The sequence below is a fragment of the Chiloscyllium plagiosum genome, unplaced genomic scaffold (genome assembly GCF_037043375.1).
Source record: "Chiloscyllium plagiosum isolate Xiang-an unplaced genomic scaffold, Cpla_swu_hap1 HiC_scaffold_18, whole genome shotgun sequence".
Lineage (NCBI taxonomy): Eukaryota > Metazoa > Chordata > Chondrichthyes > Orectolobiformes > Hemiscylliidae > Chiloscyllium > Chiloscyllium plagiosum.
In genome coordinates, this window is record NW_028270156.1 from 113560 (window position 1) to 127112 (window position 13553).

Consider the following 13553-nt stretch of genomic DNA (forward strand, 5'->3'; position numbering starts at 1 on the left):
ATGACTAGGGTAGGAATAGGTCCAGTCAAGGATAGTAGTGGGAAGTTGCGTGTGGAGGCAGAAGAGATTGGGGAGACACTGAATGAATACTTTTCTTCAGTATTTACTCAGGAACAGGGCATTGTCGTCGATGTGAATACTGAGTCACAAATAAGTAGAATGGATGGCTTTGAGGTATGTAGAGAAGAGGTGTTGGAAATCCTGGAAAAGGTGAAAATAGATAAGTCCCCTGGGCCTGATGGCATTTATCCTAGGATTCTCTGGGAAGCAAGGGAGGAGATTGCAGAGCCATTGGCCTTGATTTTTATGTCCTCTTTGTCTTCAGGAGTAGTGCCAGAAGACTGGAGGATAGCAAATGTGGTTCCCTTGTTCAAAAAGGGGAGTAGGGATAACCCTAGTAACTATAGGCCGGTGAGTCTCACTTCTGTTGTGGGCAAAATCTTAGAGAGAATTGTAAGGGATAGGATTTATGCACATCTGGATAGGAATAATGTGATCAAGGATAGTCAGCATGGTTTTGTGAAGGGCAGGTCGTGCCTCACAAACCTTATTGAATTCTTTGAAAAGGTGACGAAGGAGGTTGATGAGGGGAAAGCGGTAGATGTGGTATATATGGATTTTAGTAAGGCGTTTGATAAGGTTCCCCATGGTAGGCTACTGCAGAAAATACGGAGATATGGCATTGAGGGTGAGTTGGAGGTTTGGATTAGGAATTGGCTGGATGGAAGAAGACAGAGGGTAGTAGTTGATGGCAAAGTTTCTTCATGGAGTGCCGTCACTAGCGGTGTTCCGCAAGGATCTGTTTTGGGACCATTGCTGTTTGTCATTTTTATAAATGACCTGGAAGAGGGGTTAGAAGGTTGGGTGAGCAAGTTTGCGGATGATACGAAAGTCGGAGGAGTTGTTGACAGTGAGGAAGGATGTGGCAGGTTACAGCAGGATATAGAGAAGCTGCAGAGCTGGGCAGAAAGGTGGCAAATGGAATTCAATGTAGCTAAGTGTGAGGTGATTCACTTTGGGAAGAATAACAAAAAGATGGGGTACTGGGCTAATGGTCGGATACTTGGTAGTGTGGATGAGCAGAGGGATCTTGGTGTCCATGTACACAGATCTCTGAAAGTTGCCACCCAGGTAAATAGTGCGGTGAGGAAGGCATATGGTGTACTGGCTTTTATTGGTAGAGGAATTGAGTTCTGGAGTCCTGAGGTCATGATGCAGTTGTATAAGACTCTGGTGCGGCCGCATCTGGAATATTGTGTGCAGTTTTGGTCGCCATACTAGAGGAAGGATGTGGAGGCACTGGAACAGGTGCAGAGGAGGTTTACCAGGATGTTGCCTGGTATGGAAGGAAGATCGTATGAGGAAAGACTGAGACACTTGGGGCTGTTTTCATTAGAGAAAAGAAGGTTTAGGGGTGACTTGATTGAGGTGTACAAGATGATTAGGGGGTTAGATCGGGTTGACAGTGTGAACCTTTTCCCGCGTATGGAGTCGGGTATTACAAGGGGGCATAGCTTTAAATTAAGGGGGGGTAGATATAGGACTGAAGTTAGGGGTAGGTTCTTCACTCAGCGAGTCGTAAGTTCATGGAATGCCCTGCCAGTAGCAGTGGTGGACTCTCCCTCTTTATGGGCATTTAAGCGGGCATTGGATAGGTATATGGAGGATAGTGGGTTAGTATAGGTTAGGTGGGCTTGGATCGGCGCAACATCGAGGGCCAAAGGGCCTGTACTGCGCTGTATTCTTCTATGTTCTATTATGCCCTTCCTTCAACCAAGTCTCTATGATGGCAATAACATCATACTCCCAGGCACCAATCCAAGCCCTAACTTCATCAGCCTTACACACTATTCTGCTTGCACTAAAGTAGATGCATTTCAGGTCACCAGTTCTTTTGCGCTCATCTGCTCTCTGCCTACCCTTCCCTTGCTATCTTCTTGTTTCTTACAGTCTCCAGTCTCCACCTCGCTGCCGACTAGTTTTCTCTTCTGGTTCCCAGTCCCTGGCACATTATTTTAAAACCTCCTCAAAAGCAGTCGTAAAATCTCCCCCAAGGACATTGGTTCCAGTCTGGTTCAGATGTAGGCCGAACCTTTTGCAATAGTCCCACCTTCTCCAGAACCGGTCCCAATGTCCAACAAATCTGAACCCCTCCCTCCTACACCATCTCTCAAGCCACGTGTTCATTATGCCTATTTTTTCATTTCTACACTGGCTAGCATGTGGCACTGGTAGTAATCCTGAGATCACTACCTTTGAAGTCCTCCTCTTTAACTTCTCTCCTAGCTCCCTGAATTCTTCTTTCAGGACCTCATCTTGTTTTCTACTTACATCTTTGGTGCCTAGATGTACCAAGACAACTGGCTGTTCACCCTCCCCAGTTGATCGGTGACATCCCTGACCCGAGCACCTGGGAGGCAACATACCATCCGGGAGTCCCGTATTCGGCCACAGGACCGCTTATCTACTCCCCGTATAATAGGATCCCCTATGACTATGCCTTACGAGTATTTTTCCCGCCCTTCTGAACAGCAGTGCCTGCCACGGTGCCATGGTCTTGACAACTGCTGCCCTCTCCTGGTGAGCCATTCACCCCAACTGTATCCAAAACGGTTACCTGTTTTGGAGGGAGATGACTGCAGGGGACACCTGCACTGCCTTCCTGCTCTTTTTCTGTCTTTTGGTCACCCATTCACTATCTCCGTCAGCAATTCTAACCTGCGGTGTGACCAGTTCAGTAAATGCGCTATCCAGGACCACCTCAGCATTGCGGATGCTCCACAGAGAGTCCATCTGCAGCTCCAGAGCCGTCATGCGGTCAGACAACAGCTGCAGCTGGACACACTTCTTGCAAGTGTAAGAGTCAGGAACGTCAGCCGCGTTCCTAAGCTCCCACATCAAGCAAGAGACACATGCAACAGGTCTGAGGTCCACTGCCATTGTAAACTTAGCTTTATATGAACTGACCAAAACCAAACAAAAATATATGAAAAAGAAAGATAAGAAAGAATTAAAAGCCTTACCTTACAGAGTAATTTTCTTCCAGTTGGAGGAAGGGGGCAGGAGAGAGGGAGATACTATATGTGTAGTATCTCTGGTTTAGCCACTGCCCAAATATAAATTAAGCCCTTACCTTCCCGGCAGCCCTTGCTTCACCTCACCTTCTCTCTTCGCCGCTCTGTCAAAATGGAGGCCCGACTCTCGAGGTAAGTCCCTTTTTAAGCGGGAAAACTTACCCTTCCCGGCAGCCCTCACTTCACCTCACCTTCTCTCCTCGCTGCTCTGTCACTTGAAAATTGTTTTGATTTATCAATTTAAAAGTGACACTTTTCACCAATTATTGCCGGAAAGTGGACTTCACTTTTAAACTGGATCTTTCATGCAGAACACAGGCAGTTGGGGAGAACAACAGCATGCCTTTCTGTGTCTTTCTCTCTGTGAGGTTGTGTCTCTGTAACTCGATTCTAGTTCCAACCTACACAATTAAAGATGGAGATGAAGATGAATTTCTTCTCTCAGGGGGTTGTGAATTTGAGGAGCTTTTTACTCTAGAGTGCTATGGAGGCTGGTTTGTTAAGTATATTCAAGGCTAGAGGTGGATTTTTATGGAAAGGAGTAAGGGAATTGAGAATTATTTGGAAGAGGTAAGATGCTTTTCCTTTGTGAAGCTGGTTGCAGAGTTTGCAACTCTGGGAACAATTGTTTGTATAAGAATTAATTACAAATGTGCCCTTTGAAGGTGTACTTGTGAATAGTAGAAAGTGCAATCAGCCTCACATTTACTGTAATAGCAATAATCTCATTAATCAATGTTACCATGACATGGTGGAATCTTTGTTTCAGATTCGTGTGTTTCAAGAAATAATTCAAGCAAAGGAAAACAAACTTGCTGAACAAGCACAGAAGCATGAGCAAGAACTCTTCATTGTGGCCTCAAAATTAGATGCTAGTGCTGATTTTGAACAGGTTAACTACTTTTCATAACTTTTTGAAATAAGATTTTGCTATGTGTAATAAAAGGAATTTGACAAATTGATATTCACATCATCAAAAGTACAAAGCAGATTTTGTGTGAAAGATTCCATGAATACTGCTGAAGCTCCATTGAAGTTAATTGCAGCTACAAATTCTTCAGAACTATGCAATTTTAAAATAACTTTTAAATAAAAATTTAAAATTTTTAAATTTTAAAATAACTTTTGTCTTGTAGGTTGATTTACTTGTGTTTGAGGAAGAGTCATACCAGACTCGAAGTGTTAACTCTCTTTCTCTCTCGACAGATGTTGCAGAACTGCTGAGTTTTTCCAGCATTCTCTTTTTTACAAAATTCCAACAACCGCAATATTTTGATTTTACTGAAGATTTTGTGCAAAGAATATTTAAAATGTTCTTTGTATATGAATTCTGATACCTAGGTTATTTAATATATATTTTTGATTATTAAATTATCAAGTATTCTTAAGTTATAAAATACACACAATGCTAGAAGCAGATTTTCAGTCTGTTAATTTGACATTGCCGTGTGTGTGATTTTGCAACTATATTATGTGATGTAAAAAAAACCCTTCTAAAATAAATCTGAAGTATAATGGGGCTTAGCAGTCTTTGTTCAGGATTCTCTTAAGGTTGACATTCAGGTTCAGTTGGTAGTTAGAAAGACAAATGCAATATTAGCATTCATTTCAAGACGGGTAGAATGCAACAGCAGCGATTATACTGCTGAAGCATGCAAGTCTCTCATCAGACTGCATTTGGAATATTGAGCGCAGTTTTGAGTCCTGTATCTAAGGAAGGATGTGCTGCTGGCATTGGAGGGGCTCCAGAAGTGGTTTACAAGATGATCCCGGTGATGAAGGACTTGTCCTAGGAGGAGCAGTGGAGGACTCTGGATCTGTACTCAGTGGAGTTGAGAAGGATAAGGCATGATCTCATTTAAAATTATAGAATACTGAGAGATCTAGATAGACTGGACATGGAGGAGATGTAGTAGGAGATACTAGTACCTGAAGGCACAGCTTCAGAGTGAGGGATGAACCTTCAGTATTGAGATGAGGAATTTCTTCAGTGAGTGGGTGATGAATCTGTGGAACTCATTGCTATTTATTGAGTCTATCTAAGACAGATGTAGATAGGTTCTTGGTTATTAAAGGGATCAAAGGTTATAGGGAGAAGGCAGGAGAATGGAGTTGAGAAATATATCAATCATTATCAAATGATGGAGCAGACCCGATGGGGCTGAATCATCTAATAGTATTTGTATGGTCCTGTGGTCTTAATATAGACAATGGATTGTCTTGGGTGAGCAAACCTTTCATTACTTAGGATAATTGGCAGCAATTTTTAACATAAAGTGAGATGAGGACCTACTGATTGGAGTGTTTTGATTACAAATGTTGCCACTGGCATAAGGATTTCAAGATGCATTGCAACTTTTATTTTATTGGGGATCCTCATTTTTCACTTGATTCCTTCAGTTGTTGAAAGCTCTCAAACAAAAACTTCATGAAAAGGAGGAAGTGCTAATGGGAAGGACGCAGGTTGTGGATGTGCTGCAGAAAGAACTTGATGGGAGAGATCAGAAGATACAGGTGAGGAGAGAAGTACCTGCTGCTCTGTGAATTGACATTAAAGATCTCTGCAGTTGACCAGCTGAAAGATTTCATTTCAGCTTAATGCAATATAATTTAAAGTGACATCGGTGGAATATAGCTATGTAATAAGCTTTTCTTTTGAAAAAGCACTCTATCAGTACATTTAGTTAATTTCACTTGCTTTTGTTAACACTTAATAAGGGAAGTGTCTATGTAATGAGTTCTAATGAGGATATCTCAGATGAACAAATTCCAGTGGCACTGTAATTCCAGATTATGACTATGAAATGGCACTGTAACACCATGTTTCTGGAACACGTTGAAAAACACCATGTGACATTTGTCAGTGGATTAAAAGAAAAAAGAATTCTATGCTTATGATGTAACTGAATCCCTATGTATAATACTGCTGTTAATTACTTCAGGTGAAAATTATAGCTGCTCTTTTGTCTGTTGGCTCATCATTCATTTCATATATTCTATATTGCTATTAAGGAAGACAAACGTTTTGTATTTAAACTGAAGGTTTGTAGAGGTCCTTTTGGTTTGCATTTTTCATTGAAAGAAAATTAAAACATTATTTTAAAATTTTCAGGAGATTATTGAAAAATTGAAACTTGTGCAGTTAGAAAAAGACAATCTTGAGGCTAAGCTTGATGCTGAAAAGCATGTGATGAGAGCCCAGGTGAGAGATTTGATGGAAAGACATGAGATGGATTTGAAAACAATGAGAGAGAAACACAGCATGCAATTGCGAGCTATTGAGGAGAAACATGAAGATGAACTAGCTGAGAAAGAACAACATCAGTTAAAACTTCTGAAGCAACTGCAAGATTTACAAGCCCATGGTAATGCTTCTGTAATATTAGAGACAACTGCTACTATTGATAAACAGAAGATTGGGGAATTAGAAGGTAATTGGTTGCGATTTTCTGAAGTTCTCAATATGAAAGAGATGGTTCATCTTGTGCAGTATTTCTTTAACTTATCTAAATAGCTTATGATTTAACATGATGCTGTGGTAAAGACATTGCTCAAATATATCATTTACATGACTTAACAACCGAATAAAATAACATAGTCACTGTCACATTGCTGTTGGTGGGCTCTCAGGTCATTAACTATGGTCCACGAAGGGTTACAAATGTCTGTCAACTAGAGAGACGGGACAGGTGATTAGGGGGGTACCACTGTTTGTCAAGCATGACAAGACCAGGAGTCTGGTTTATATGATCTGGAAGTAGGTTTGCTCGCTGAGCTGGGAGGTTCATTTCCAGACGTTTCGTCACCCTACTAAGTAACATCTTCAGTGGCCTCAGACTAAGCAGTGTACATGATTCCTGCTTTCTATTTACACGTTTGGGTTTCTTTGGGTTGGTCATGTTATTTCCAGTGATTATGTCATTTCCTGTTCTTTTTCTCAGGGGATGGTAGATGGTGTCTAACGCGATGTGTTTGTTGATAGAGTTCCGGTTGGCATGCCATGCTTCTAGGAATTCTAGTGCGTGTTTCTGTTTGGCTTGTCCTAAGATGGATGTGTTGTCCCAGTCAAAGTGGTGTCCTTCCTTATCTGTACGTAAGGATGCTAGTGAGAGGGGGTCATGTTGTTTTTTGACTAGTTGGTGTTAATGTATCCTGGTGGCTAGTTTTCTGCCTGTTCAATATAATGTTTCTTGCAAGGTATTTTGTAAATGACATTAGTTTTGCTTGTTGTCTGAATAGGGTCTTTCAAGTTCATTAGCTGCTGTTTTAATGTGTTGGTGGGTTTTCATTTCGGAGATGTCTATGATGTAGGAGAGAGTGGCTAGGGTTTCTGGACGTGTTTTGTCTGCTTGTTTGGGTTTGTTGCTATGAAATCGGCAGACTGTGTTCACTGGGTACCCATTCTTTTTGAATACACGGTATAGGTGATTTTCCTCCGCTCTGCTTAGTTCCTCTGTGCTACAGTGTGTGTTGGCTTATTGAAATAATGTTTGGATGCAGCTTCATTTGTGGGTGTTGGGATGATTGCTTCTGTAGTTCAATATTTGGTCTGTATGTGTTGTCTTCCTGTAGACGCTGGTTTGACGTTGCCCATTGGCTGTTCGCTCTATTGTGACATCTAGGAATGGCAGTTTGTTGTTGTTTTCCTCCTCTTTAGTGAATTTTATGCCAATAAGGGTATTATTGATGGTCTTGAAGGTTTCCTCTAATTTGTAACAGGGCTGTTATATCAAAGGAGCCCTGTTTACATCAATCGACATTAACCTGGCCAAGGAAACACTGACTACACTATTAGAAGACCCAAAGATACGAAAACCAAACACCACTAACTTCATCAGCAAGGACAGTACCATCAAGCTACTGGACCTATGCCTTGCCACACACTTCACCTTCAACAACAAAACCTACAGACAAACTAACGGAGCACCCAAGGGATCTCCAATATCAGGATTCTTAGCAGAGGGAGTAATGCAGAGACTTGAACAAACAGCTCTGTCAACCATCCAACCCAAAATTTTGGCCCGCTACGTGGATGACACCTTTGTCATCATGAAATGAAACATTTTGCTGTCGATCTGGAGTCATGTGTCGGCCAGACCATTAAGGATAGCGGTTTCATTCCCTGAAGGACATTACCGAGCTAGATGGGTTTTTTCAACAATCAACAATGGATTCATGGTCATTGTTAGCCTCTTAATTCCACGTTTCTTTTTATTGAATTCAAATTCCACCATTTGCCACGGCGGGATTTGAACCCAGATCTCCAGAACTTTGCCTGGGTGTGTGGTTTAGCAGTCTAATTTGTTAGTGTGTATTGTGAACAGCTGAGGTCCTAGCACTGAACCCGCGACACCCCACTCATCACTGCTTGCCACTCTGAAAAGGATCTATTTATCCTAACTCTGCTTCCTGTCTGCCAACGAGTTCTCTATCCATGTCAATATATTACCTCGAATACCATGAGCTTTAATTCTCATTACTAATCTATTGTGTGGAACCGTGTTGAAATCCACAACATCTAATTCATCATTGTCTACTCTACCGGTTGCAATGTCAAAAAATTCCAAAAGATTTGTCAAGTGTGATTTTCCTTTAGTGAATCCATGCTGACTAGGATCGATTCTGTCACCGCTTTCCAAACACAGTTATTACATCCTTAATGATTGACTCCAGCATTTTCCCCACCACAGATGTGAGGCCAACAGACCTACAATTTCCCATTTTCTGTCTTCCTGTTTTTTTTAAAGCTTGGAGTTACATTACCTACCCTCCAGTCCATTGGAACTCTTTCAAAGTGCACAGAGTGTTGGAAAATGATCACCAGTATATCTGCTAGTTCAAGGCCCACTTCCTTAAATACTCTGGGGGTGCAGAGCATTAGGCCCTCAGAGCTGATGGGGTTTTAATCCCATTAATTTCTCCAATACCATTTCCTGAATAATCAGGATTTCTTTCAGTTTCTCCTTCATGCTTCAGCTTCTGTTCCCCAGCATTTCCTGAACATTAATTGTGTCCTCCTTAGTGAAGACACATCCCAAGTATTTGATCAACTGGTCTGCCATCTCTGCATTATGAATTCACCTAACTCTAACTGCAAGGAACCTATGTTTGACTTCACCAGTCTTTTTTATTTCACATATCTATAGGAGCTTTAGCAGTGAGTTTTTGTTTTCCACAAGCTGACTTTCATATTCTATTTTCTCTTTCCAAATTAAATCCATTGTCCTCCTCTGCTGAATTTTCAATTTCTCCCAGTCCTTGGGTGTGCTGCTTTTCCTTGCCAGTTTATAGGTCTCCTCTTTGTCCCTAACACTGTTCCAAATTGCAACAATATTAGTCAAGAACTGGAGAAATCAAATTGGGAGTGACTGTCAGAGATTAATCTGTGTTTGACATGTGGGAGTCTTTTAAGGGCCAGTTCATCAGTGTTCTGGAGATCAGGGGTCAAATCCCGCCATGACATGTTATGATGAGGAAGAAAGATAAGGATGGTAAGATGTGCAGGTTAGTTGGATTGACCGTGCTAAATTGCCTTGTAGTGTCTGGGGATGTGTAGGTGAGGTGGATTAGGTATCGTAAATGCAGATTTATAGGGATCTGGTGGGGAACTAGGCCTGGGTAGGATGCTTGTCGAAGGGTTAGCGTGGATTTGATGGGCCAAATAACATCATTCTGCTGTGTAGGGATTCTATGATTCTCTGATTCTAAGATTCCAGAACTTTGAGAAGAGATTTTTGAAAGTTTAGTCAAAAAGAAAAGGAAATGTACATAAGATTTAGGGAACTGAAATTAAACAAGGCTCTTGACTATAAAGGAAGCAGGAAATAACTTAAATTTGGAGAGCTAAGAGGTACCATGAAAGTCCTTGGAAAGTAGGCTTGAGGAAAATCTCAAGGCATTTGGTGCATACTTTGTGAGTAACAGGGTAGCTAGGGAAATGGTTGATCCACTAAGGATAAAGAAGGGAATTTAATACATAGAGCTGGAGGAAGTGGTTCAGGTCCTTTAATGAGTGCTTTGCATCAGTATTCACCGAGGAGAAGGACGTGAAAGATGGTAAGATTAGGAACAAGAATGTTGATATTTTGGGACCTGTTTTAAGGGTAGACGATGACCTAATGGTATTATTGTTAGACCATTAATCCAGAGACCCACATAATTAAGCTATTGAAGATTGTCAGTGAAAAATCCCATTGGGTTCACTAATGTCCTTCAGGGAAGGAAATCTGTCTCTACCTGGTTTCTCTACAGGTGACTCCCGACACACAGCAATGTGGTTGACTCTTAACTGAGTTCTGGGTAATTAGGGAAGGTTAATGCTGGCCTAGCTAGTGACTCCACATTCCATGAATGAAGAAAAGAATGTCATTATTAAAAAGGAGGTGGTGTTGGTTATCTTGAAAGACATTAAGGTATGTAAGGTTTAGGATGCTTAAGTTGGACATGGCCTTGACTAATATGGCGATGATCTGGAGTAGTATCAGATGATTGGAGAGTGGCAAGTGTTATTCCCTTGTTCAAGAAAGGGAATAGGGATAAGCCTGGGAATTACAGACCAGTCAGTCTTACATCTGTAGTGAGCAAATTATTGGAGAAGATTCTGAGAGACAGGATTTATGATTATGCCTCACAAACCTGATTGAATTCTTTGAGGATGTGAAAAAAACACATTGATGTAGGTTTAGCAGTAGAGGTGTTGTGTATGGATTTTAGCAAGGTGTTTAATAATGTTCCCCATGGTAGGCTCATTCAGAAAGTAAGGAGTCATGGGATACATGGAAATCTGGCTGTCTGGATACAGAATTGGCTGGCCCAAAGACAATAGAGGGTGGTGGTAGATGGAAAGTATTCAGCCTGGAGCTTGGTGACCATGCTTGGTGCATGGATGTGTTCTGAGACCTTAAATAAGCACGTGGATGATTTTGGGATAGTGTAGGGGGACAAGCTGAGAATAGTTCACAGGTCGGCGCGACATTAAGGGCCGAAGGGCCTGGTCTGCGCTATATTTTTCTATGTTCTATGTTCAATACGCAGGTGGACTGGGTGAATAATGTTGCTGGTGGATCCAAAGAAAGGGAATTCATGGAATGCTTACAAGGATGACTTTTTGGAACAGCTTGTGATGGAGTCCACAAGGAAGCAGGCTATTCTGGACTTAGTTCTCTGCAATGAGTCAGTATTTTACAACAGATCTTAAAGTAAGGGAACACTTCGGAGGCAGCGATCATAATGTGGTAGAGTTCAGTCTGAAAGAGAGAAGGCAAAATCAGTTAAATAAAGGTAATCACAGGGGCATGAGAGGGGAACTGACGAAAATCGACTTGAAGCAGAGCCTCGTGGGGAAGATAGTAGAGCAACAATGACAGGAGTTTCTGGGTGTAATTGAGGACACAGTACAGAGGTTCATCCCAAAGAAAAGAAAGATCATTCAGAGGGCAGGATTAGACAGCCATGGTTGGGAGGTTAGACAGCCATGGCTGACAAAGGAAATCCGGAAATGTATCAAAGAAAAAGAGAGAGCCTATGAAGTGGCTAAGAGCACTGGGAAATCAGAAGTTTGGGAAGGCTATAAAAACAAACAGAGGATAACAAAGAAAGAATTAAGGAAGGAGAGGATCACATATGAAGATAAGCTAGCCAGTAATATTAGAAATGATAGTAAAAGTTTCTTTTAATACATCAGAAACAAACAAGTGGGAAAAGTAGAAATTGTATTGCTCCTCATTGATGCAGGAAGGCACATGCTGGGAGATAAGGAAATAGCTGAAGAACTTAAACGTAATTTGTGTCAGTCTCACAGTGGAAGACATGAGAAGTATCCCAACAATTAAGGAGAGTTGGGGGCAGAGCTGAGTATGGTAGCCATTACAAAAGAGAAAGTGCTGGAAAAGCTAAAAGGTCTAAAAATTGATAAATCTCCTGGCTCCGATGGGCTACATCCTAGAGTTCTGAGGGAGGTGGCTGAAAAAAGTAGTGGAGGTGTCGGTTATGATCCTTCAAAAATCACTGGAGTCAGGTAAAGTCCCAGATGATTGGAAAATTGCTTTTGTAACTGCCTTGTTCAAGAAAGGATCAAGACAAAAGATGGAAAATTATAGGCCGATTAGCCTAGCCTCGGTTGTAGGTAAAATTCTAGAATCCATTGTTAAGGACGAGATTTCTAAATACTTGGAAGTGCAGGTCGGATTAGGACAAGTCAGAATGGATTTAGTAAGGGGAGGTTGTGCCTGAAAAACCTCATAGTCATAGAGTCATAGAGATGTACAGCATGGAAACAGACCCTTCGATCCAACCTGTCCATGCCGACCAGATATCCCAACACAATCTAGTCCTATCTGCCAGCACCTGGTCCATACCCTCCAAATCCTTCCTATTCATATACCCATCCAAATGCCTCTTAAATGTTGCAATTGTACCAGCCTCCACCATATCCTCTGGCAGCTCATTCCATACACGTACCACCCTCTGTGTGAAAAAGTTGCCCCTTAGGTCTCTTTCATATCTTTCCCCTCTCACCCTAAACCAATGCCCTCTAGTTCTGGACTCCCTGACCCCAGGGAAAAGACTTTGCCTATTTATCCTATCCATGCCCCTCATAATTTTGTAAACCTCTATAAGGTCACCCCTCAGCCTCCGACGCTCCAGGAAAAACAGCGCCAGCCTGTTCAGCCTCTCCCTATAGCTCAAATCCTCCAACCCTGGCAACATCATTGTAAATCTTTTCTGAACCATTTCAAGTTTCACAACATCTTTCCGATAGGAAGGAGACCAGAATTGCACGCAATATTCCAACAGTGGCCTAACCAATGTGTTGTACAGCCGCAACATGACCCCCAAACTCCTGTACTCAATACTCTGACCAATAAAGGCAAGCATACCAAACACCGCCTTCACTATCCTATCTACCTGCGACTCCACTTCCAAGGTCTCTTTATTCAGCAACACTCCCTAGGACCTTACCATTAAGTGTATAAGTCCTGCTAAGATTTGCTTTCCCAAAATGCAGCACCTCACATTTATCTGAATTAAACTCCATCTGCCACTTCTCAGCCCATTGGCCCATCTGGTCCAGATCCTGTTGTAATCTGAGGTTACCCTCTTTGCTGTCCACTACATCTCCAATTTTGGGGTCATCTGCAAACTTACTAACTGTACCTCTTATGCTCGCATCCAAATCATTTATGTAAATTCTTTGAAGAGGTAACAAGTAAGTTAGACCAGGGACACACAGTGGATGTTATCTATCTAGACTTCCAAGAATTCTTTGATAAGTTCCCTCATGGGACGCTTCTGAAGGCCCATGGTGTTCGAGGTGAGCCACTGGCGTGGATTGAGGATTGGCCGTCTGACAGAAGGCAGAAAGTTGGGATAAAAGGTTCTTTTTCGGAATGGCAACTGGTGACAAGTGGTGTCCCGCAGGGTTCAGTGTTGGGCCCGCAGCTGTTCACTTTATATATGGATGAAGGGACTGGGGGCATT

At 41.9% G+C, this 13553-nt stretch overlaps 1 protein-coding gene across 10 annotated transcripts in view; it reads left to right on the forward strand.

Annotated features, from left to right (window-relative positions):
• LOC122554676 (uncharacterized) overlaps positions 1–13553 on the forward strand; it is a 282146-nt gene that overhangs the window by 70055 nt on the left and 198538 nt on the right. For 9 of the 10 annotated variants that reach the window (XM_087996227.1, XM_087996232.1, XM_087996228.1 and 6 more), the window contains exons 8-10: positions 3844–3966; positions 5475–5588; positions 6187–6505. In XM_087996227.1, the coding sequence (XP_087852353.1) occupies positions 3844–3966; positions 5475–5588; positions 6187–6505 (556 nt within the window). The remainder of the gene's footprint in view (positions 1–3843; positions 3967–5474; positions 5589–6186; positions 6506–13553) is intronic. The other variant, XM_087996231.1, reaches the window with a different exon arrangement.